General features: G+C 44.5%; 1 protein-coding gene across 1 annotated transcript; it reads left to right on the forward strand.

Annotated features, from left to right (window-relative positions):
- The first annotated feature begins 722 nt into the window (after positions 1-722).
- On the forward strand, positions 723-6594 carry LOC143768791 (F-box only protein 2-like). The gene is made up of 6 exons (XM_077257432.1): positions 723-1013; positions 3638-3710; positions 4833-4953; positions 5531-5623; positions 5818-5950; positions 6378-6594. Exons 2-6 carry the CDS (start codon positions 3674-3676, stop codon positions 6510-6512), a joined length of 519 nt encoding a protein of 172 aa, XP_077113547.1. The 5' UTR covers positions 723-1013; positions 3638-3673; the 3' UTR covers positions 6513-6594.
- Positions 6595-7866: the final 1272 nt, after the last annotated feature.

The raw sequence follows: 7866 nt of genomic DNA on the forward strand, positions 1-7866 counted from the left end.
TGCGAGGAAATCGCATCCTCGCACTGCACACGGATCACTGTTTTTGAAACATTTGTGCGATTCTCGGCCGTGAAAAACGGACCGTTTTTTTATACGTTAAGTGTGTCCCCGGCCTTAGGTGCATTCTCACAATGAGTTACCAGTCCTCTCTTTACTATATTCTATACATCAATATCTTCTCTGATCCTGCAGTCCCCTTTGATTTATGTTCCTATTGAAGATTGATTACTTGTTGAAATTACAAATTTGACAAATTGTTTTGTGGGCTTACTCTGTGGAGTCATCTGTCTGGCCTCCTCATTTTTAGTCATTTTAGTTAAGTGTTTTTCTATCAATACTCCATCATACTCATGTTGTCTTGTAGGTTATCTTATAAGAACTCCTGCTTAAAATCCCCCATATATAGATTTGTATAAACAGGGGGTGCATTTCGTGCCCATTGCAGTCCCAGTAATTTGCAAATAAAAGCTCCCATTAAACATAATTGAATTGTGCTTTAAAATAAACTTCAATGTATTGATCATAAATTGTTATTGAGTCATTGCCATTAATGAATCTGTTTTAAGCCATTCTCTTATCACTTTTTATGCCTGCTCATGGGTAACACTTGAATAAAATGCCACTGTATCTTAAGTCAATAAAATCATATAAATTCTCTAATTATTTTTTTTTCAGGTGTCTACACAAACTATGTGTAGCTGATACTGTAATCTTTATAACCCTTTCTGTGATGCATATAGCCTGTGACTTCCATCTTATGAACTCTTACCCTTTTAAAAAGAAACGGAAGTTTCTAAGGAACAATTCTCGTCTCTTTAATTTGCTGTAAATTGATATAATAAAGTAAATGACAATGTATTTCCAAGGAAAACACCTAAGAAATTGCACAATCCTATGTAACAACCAATCACGATGGGGCACATTATAATCAATGACTGAAAATGAGAATAAAAAGAAGAAGAAGAGAAGGAGTTCAGCAAACGAAACGAGGAGAAGAGAAGATACACAGCCGGGTAAGAAAAGACCGCTGGACGGTCAATATGATCTTATACTGTACTTTTCTAATTGACTGTATGGATGGGCCATAATTTTATGCCAAAAACTACTGAAATTGCCATGTTTTACTTGTTTTTTTTATACTGATTTGCTACATATTTAACCTTCAGTAATTCTGTAACATTCCACTCGAAGATCTGCATGTAAAACTGTAGTGCAGTGTCTTGTAGGGTGCAGGCAAGTATTAATCTGTAGATAAAAGAGCAGAGACACGAGGGAGATTGATCAAGGGCGAAATTTTTAGGTCATTTTGATGGAAGCATCCATGCTGGTATTTGCAACAAATGTATGAAAAGTCGCCTGGAAAAGAATGATAAATGTAGGCAGGGTCTATAAACTGGGATTTGAGAACCAAAATCGGACCATCCATGCCAGATATGCCAAATTAATTTTTCCTTTTTCTTCTGGACGCTTTATTCTCACATTCCTGGAGAGCCGTCACTTTTTATAGGCGCAATAGAAAACCACAATGAGTTATAAAGCTCAGCCGTGATTTACAGCCGAGGAATACAGATATGAACGCATCACCGGCGGGAAAAAGACAATTCTCAACTAAATACTCCAGATCAAATAAAATCACTGGCTCGTCCGTTTTGACTTTTGAGACCCTTATTAGGAGAGTTTCGGGAATTTCCGGAGGGTGGGCAGCCAAGACCGCCGGGCCTCTGATCTTATATGGACGGAAGTACGGGTTTTCTTATTGGATATTATACAAATCTAGAAGGAAAATTTGAGTCTTCTTCATTGCATGACATATGATAGTGGTATTATAAGGGAAAATATCTCCGTGTTACATATACACTCACCGGCCACTTTATTAGGTACACCATGCTAGTAACGGGTTGGACCCCCTTTTGCCTTCAGAACTGCCTCAATTCTTCGTGGCATAGATTCAACAAGGTGCTGGAAGCATTCCTCAGAGATTTTGGTCCATATTGACATGATGGCATCACACAGTTGCCGCAGATTTGTCGGCTGCACATCCCAAAGATGCTCCATACAAGGCAGGATGGATCCATGCTTTCATGTTGTTTACGCCAAATTCTGACCCTACCATCCGAATGTCGCAGCAGAAATCGAGACTCATCAGACCAAGCAACGTTTTTCCAATCTTCTACTGTCCAATTTCGATGAGCTTGTACAAATTGTAGCCTCAGTTTCCTGTTCTTAGCTGAAAGGAGTGGTACCCGGTGTGGTCTTCTGCTGCTGTAGCCCATCTGCCTCAAAGTTCGACGCACTGTGCGTTCAGAGATGCTCTTAGGCCTACCTTGGTTGTAACGGGTGGCGATTTGAGTCACTGTTGCCTTTCTATCAGCTCGAACCAGTCTGCCCATTCTCCTCTGACCTCTGGCATCAACAAGGCATTTCCGCCCACAGAACTGCCGCTCACTGGATTTTTTTTCTTTTTCGGACCATTCTCTGTAAACCCTAGAGATGGTTGTGCGTGAAAATCCCAGTAGATCAGCAGTTTCTGAAATACTCAGACCAGCCCTTCTGGCACCAACAACCATGCCACGTTCAAAGGCACTCAAATCACCTTTCTTCCCCATACTGATGCTCGGTTTGAACTGCAGGAGATTGTCTTGACCATGTCTACATGCCTAAATGCACTGAGTTGCCGCCATGTGATTGGCTGATTAGAAATTAAGTGTTAACAAGAAGTTGGACAGGTGTACCTAATAAAGTGGCCGGTGAGTGTAGAAGCTGCTATGCTGATGGCTCCATTTTTGGTGTAACTTCTGCAACTTTTGAGCCTCCAAAATAAATTAAGGCACCAAACCAAACACCAAAATTATTTCACCGGTTAGATCAGAACCCAAAATAATTCCAGCTCTATCTTACGCTTACTGTACATGTAGAAATAACCTGTCAGCATAAATGTGTAAAGTAAAGTAAAGGCATGGCTGCAATGGCGCTGTAATAGTAATTACAGTGATACCTTGGGTTAAAAAAATCCGCTTTATAGTTCTTCTTTAATCAGTATTTGAAGGTTTATGATTTTTGTGCACAGGGGCAGGATTGTGCACTGGGTCATCTCCTCCCTGCCTGTGATTCCCTGCCCGCTTCCCCTGCCTCCAGTCTGTGATTCCCTGGCCCCTTCCCCTGCCTCCAGTCTGTGATTCCCTGGCCCCTTCCCCTGCCTCCGGTCTGTGATTCCCTGGCCCCTCCGCCTGCCTCCGCTCTTTCACTTCCAGGCAGAGGGTTGGGGAATCACAGACAGGGAGGAGATGACCCAGTGCACAGCTGGCCCCCTGTGCACCAAAAACTAGTTAGCAGAAAACTTCAAATTGAAATTAAAGAAAAACAACAAAGCTGCTTTCTTCCCCAGAGGTATCAATGTAATCAGTATTAGAGCCCCATTACAGCCATGTACACTACAAAATCCTGCTGACAGGTTCTCTTTAATCTCCTAGCTTCCAGTTCTGTTTCTTTTTCCAGCTCCCAGATGCACTGGGTTCTGGAGTCGAACGCCATTAAAAATTGCAAAAAATGTAAAATCAGTGAATAAATTTAAGTTACAGAAAATGAGAAATTAATTTAAGACTTTAAAATAGTAATTCTTACCTTCCAAAATGTGTAGAATATTGGTGGACGCTGAATTCAAGAATAGTGGAAAATGGCAAAAAATCTTATCAAAAACTCCTGCGGAGCAGGTAAACACAAAATAAATTTTGAAGACGTGTATTTTTTATGCCACATAGGAAGCCCCTTAGTGTTCACACACATGACCCACAATATGTCCTAAAGATGCCCCCATGCACAGTGTGATGTCCTCACTGTGCCCCCAAACAATGTTTCTCCCACATGGTATGATGCCCCCAGAGTTCCCCTCCCACAGTATAATACCCCAGAGTGCCCCCACACAGTATGGTGCCTCCACACAGTATGATGCCCCCATAGTGTCCCTCACACATTATGATGCCCCCTAGTGCCCCCACACATTATGATGCCCCCAGAGTGCCCTCTCACACATTATAATGCCCCCAAAGTGCCCCTCACACCGTATGATGACACCAGAGTGCGTGCCCTTCACACAGTATAATGCTCCCACAATATCCATCACAGTATGATGTCCCACAGTGTCCCTCACACAGTATGATACCCCCACACAGTATGATGCCCCCAGATTGCCCCTCATGCTACTTGATCCCCCACACAGTATGATGCTCCAAGAGTGCTCTTCACGCAGTATGATGCCCCCACACAGTATGATGCCCCCCAGAGTGTCCTTCACATAGTATGGTGCCCTCACAGTGCCCCCCCACACAGTATGATGCCCCCAGAGTGTCCCTCACACAGTATGATGTCCCCACACAGTTTGATGCTCCAAGAGTGATCCTCACACAGTATGATGCCCCCACACAGTATGATGCCCCCAGAGTGTCCCTCACATAGTATGATGCCCTCACAGTGCCCCCCACACAGTATGATGCCCCCAGAGTGTCCCTCACACAGTATGATGCCCCCCACACATTATGATGCCCCCAGAGTGCCCCCTAACACAGTGTGATGCCCCCAGAGTGCCTCTCACACAGTATGATGTTCCCACACAGTATGATGCCTCCATAGTGCTCCCCACATAGTATGATGTCCCCCGGCCCTGTTTCCATGATGAGTGCAGCACATTTGCAGCTCTGCTCCGGTCTCTGCTGTGTGTGCCTTGGCCCAGCCGGCGTGATCTAGGCATACGCTCAATGGAGGAGCAGTAAGATGTCGGCTTCACCATTGTATTCACCTGTATCACTGTACTGTGTATTGTGTATTCTCCGGTACAGAGGGGCTAAAATATTGGGAAGACATTGAGAGCGGAGGAGATGGGTGGAAAGTGGAGGATCTCCCAGATGACGACTCGGGACAGTTTCCATTTATCGGGAAGTTTTTTGCTACATCGTTTCAGTAAGTATCTGACATATAACAGATGAGATCGAGATTAATCGTTATTATGGCAGGTGGTGGTGGTATCTTTATAGACTTTCATTACAAAGATGGTCCAGGATAAATAACATGGCTGCCTTCTTCCAAAGACAGCACCACGCCTGTCCATGGGCTCTGCGTGGTCTTGCAGCTCAGAACCATTAAAGTTTTTTTTAACAACCCCAATATTGATGACTTATCATCCCGATAAGTTGTCAGTATCAGATTTATGGGGATCGACTACCTGACACCCCACAGATCAGCTGGATATAAACAGGGTAATGGAGTAGAACAGCACAGCCCTGGTCAATGGTTACTGTCAGGTCCTGCAGATTTAGGCAGACGGCTACCAGAACTTCAGTGGAGGAGCAGGGTGTCTACCCCGACCCTTCTGCTACTGATGCCCTGTCATAGGAATAGAAGAGGAAAACCCTTTTATAGTGTATGAGCATAAAGCTGCATTACCACACACAGCCTGCGAACTGGTGGGGCGCTGTTTGGTTGATCTTTTTGAACAAAGTTCACAAACACCTTCACATACGTGATCTTCCCTTCTCAGGTTGTGTAGTAAATCCCAAGTGATCGACCTCCTTGAGGAAGGATATACCAAGGATGTGCTGGATGCCCAACCCCACATTGTGGTCAACGACTGGTGAGATGTTTTGTGTCTTGGAAATATGGGTGACAGTCAGTTTGGTGGTCATTATAGCGCCTACAAGGTGCTGTCACCACATCGAATATTTTCTGCTGTCGGGGGTGTATTACTAGGCAGATTCACAGCCAGAAGTTGGGGATTAGCTGGGTAACTGTTGGGCAGTAATGGGGGTCAACTCCTTTTGGTTGCAGGTATTCGGCTCGCACTGACTGTGGATGCTCGTATGATCTGAGCGTGCAGCTGTTGTCCGAGAAACGTGAGGTCATCAGTGAATTCAACATCAAGTACCAAACTATCCCGATTACGGACGGCTCCTGGAAACAGGTGAGAAGCTGACCATGTAGAAGACGCGGACATGTCATGAACTATGTGCAGCTTGATACAAATCCTGTATATACAACCCATGTAGACATATTAGGGTTCACGTGAGAAATACACATAGAAAGTCTGCAGCGTATTACAGCACCAGCTATTGTGGATTCCTCACCTTGTAGCGGCTTGTAGGGTCCAGTTTCCATACTTTTAGGATCCCTTTGAATGGTTAGAACATTCCTGAATCACCAATAAACCCATCTAGTGGAAAAGAGTAATTAGAGTGAATAGGGAGAGGAGGGAGATGCAGTTGCAGGTTCTTTCACTGTCTGTAAAATGCTGAGAGAGAGGAGATGGATCTAATTTATGGGGTCTTCATGCTTTTTGTCCCTGGCACATTGATGAACACTGTGGCCATTGACCTATGATTATTTTGCAGGTCAGCCATACCTTCTGGAAATACGGCGCAGGAGTACGCTTCATCAAGTTCACGCACGGTGGAAAAGATACAAGTTTTTGGAAAGGCTGGTATGGAGTCCGCGTGATCAACAGCAGTGTGACGATCGAAGTCTAGAATTCGAAGATGCAATAGAAATGTTTTTCCTGTGTCACTTGGCCGGATCTTTCTGTTTCCATGTGAATTAATAAAAGTTATCGATACGCAGCTGCTGCTCTTTGTCATTAGTCCGAGTGTCATTCTGGTTTTTGAGACGCCATGTCATGGTTTCCGCACACTTCGTCTGGTCGCAGACATGAGATTCCTGCTGGTTCTGGTGGTTCTACATGGTTCCATCAATTGCGTCTAATATCAGCTTTGGTATTCAGAGACTCAATCTTTCATTCCGAAAGCTCCACAGACCCCAGTGTTATCCCATCATAAATATTCACAGATCTCGAGATTCTTTGTCTTGATCTAAGACTACAAATTAAGTGTTGAACCAAAAGTGTCATTGTTGTTGCCTTAACACACAATGTTCTGCTCCCAGAATCCAAAAGCTGACCATAAACACGAGATACCTCCCTAATTTGGTGAGTTTAGACTTTGCTGTCTAGTTCTGCTCATCACATCTATGGTCATTGTAAGTCTTCTGAGACCAAAAACTGTCACTCCGAAACTTCTTAAGATTCCACCGTCACCAAGTGAGTAATTTTTGAACAATATTTTCAAGATCTCATTTAGGACCTTATATGATTTAACGACTTATATTTTGACATTTAAAATACCCTATAGGGGCACAATGGTCTGACAAAAGACACAAGACAAAAAAATTACACAAAAAATATAACAAATGGAACCTTTCAGTGTGTACTTAGTAACCCTAATGCTGCTCCTGTGCTGTACACCTGCCTACTGGTGGAGGTTGGCACCCTGGGGGGAGCGTTGTGGCACCCCCTACTTAACGGTGGTTAACCCTAAGGTACCGTCACATTAAGCGACGCTGCAGCGATATAGACAACGATCCCGATCGCTGCAGCGTCGCTGTGTGGTCACTGGAGAGCTGTCACACAGACAGCTCTCCAGCGACCAACGATGCCGAAGTCCCCTGGTAACCAGGGTAAACATCGGGTTACTAAGTGCAGGGCCGCGCTTAGTAACCCGATGTTTACCCTGGTTACCAGTGTAAATGTAAAAAAAAAAAAACAGTACATACTTACATTCCGGTGTCTGTCCCCCGGCCTCAGCTTCCCTGCACTGTCTCAGCGCCGGCAGCAGAGCGGTGACGTCACCGCTGTGCTTTACGGCCGGCCGGCGCTCACAGTGCGGGAAGCTGACAGCGAGGGGACAGACACCGGAATGTAAGTATGTACTGTTTGGTTTTTTTTACATTTACAATGGTAACTAGGGTAAACATCGGGTTACTAAGCGCGGCCCTGCGCTTAGTAACCCGATGTTTACCCTGGTTACCAGTGAAGACATCGCTGGATCG

The sequence above is a fragment of the Ranitomeya variabilis genome, chromosome 4 (genome assembly GCF_051348905.1).
Source record: "Ranitomeya variabilis isolate aRanVar5 chromosome 4, aRanVar5.hap1, whole genome shotgun sequence".
NCBI classification, from domain to species: domain Eukaryota; kingdom Metazoa; phylum Chordata; class Amphibia; order Anura; family Dendrobatidae; genus Ranitomeya; species Ranitomeya variabilis.

Excerpts from the sequence above, each read along its gene's own strand:
- LOC143768791 (XM_077257432.1), top strand. The coding sequence starts at position 3,674 with ATGGCAAAAAATCTTATCAAAAACTCCTGCGGAGCAG. Across the intron at positions 3,711-4,832 it reads CAAAAACTCCTGCGGAGCAG|AGGGGCTAAAATATTGGGAA; the intron begins GTAAACACAAAA and ends TCTCCGGTACAG. Across the intron at positions 5,624-5,817 it reads CACATTGTGGTCAACGACTG|GTATTCGGCTCGCACTGACT; the intron begins GTGAGATGTTTT and ends TTTTGGTTGCAG.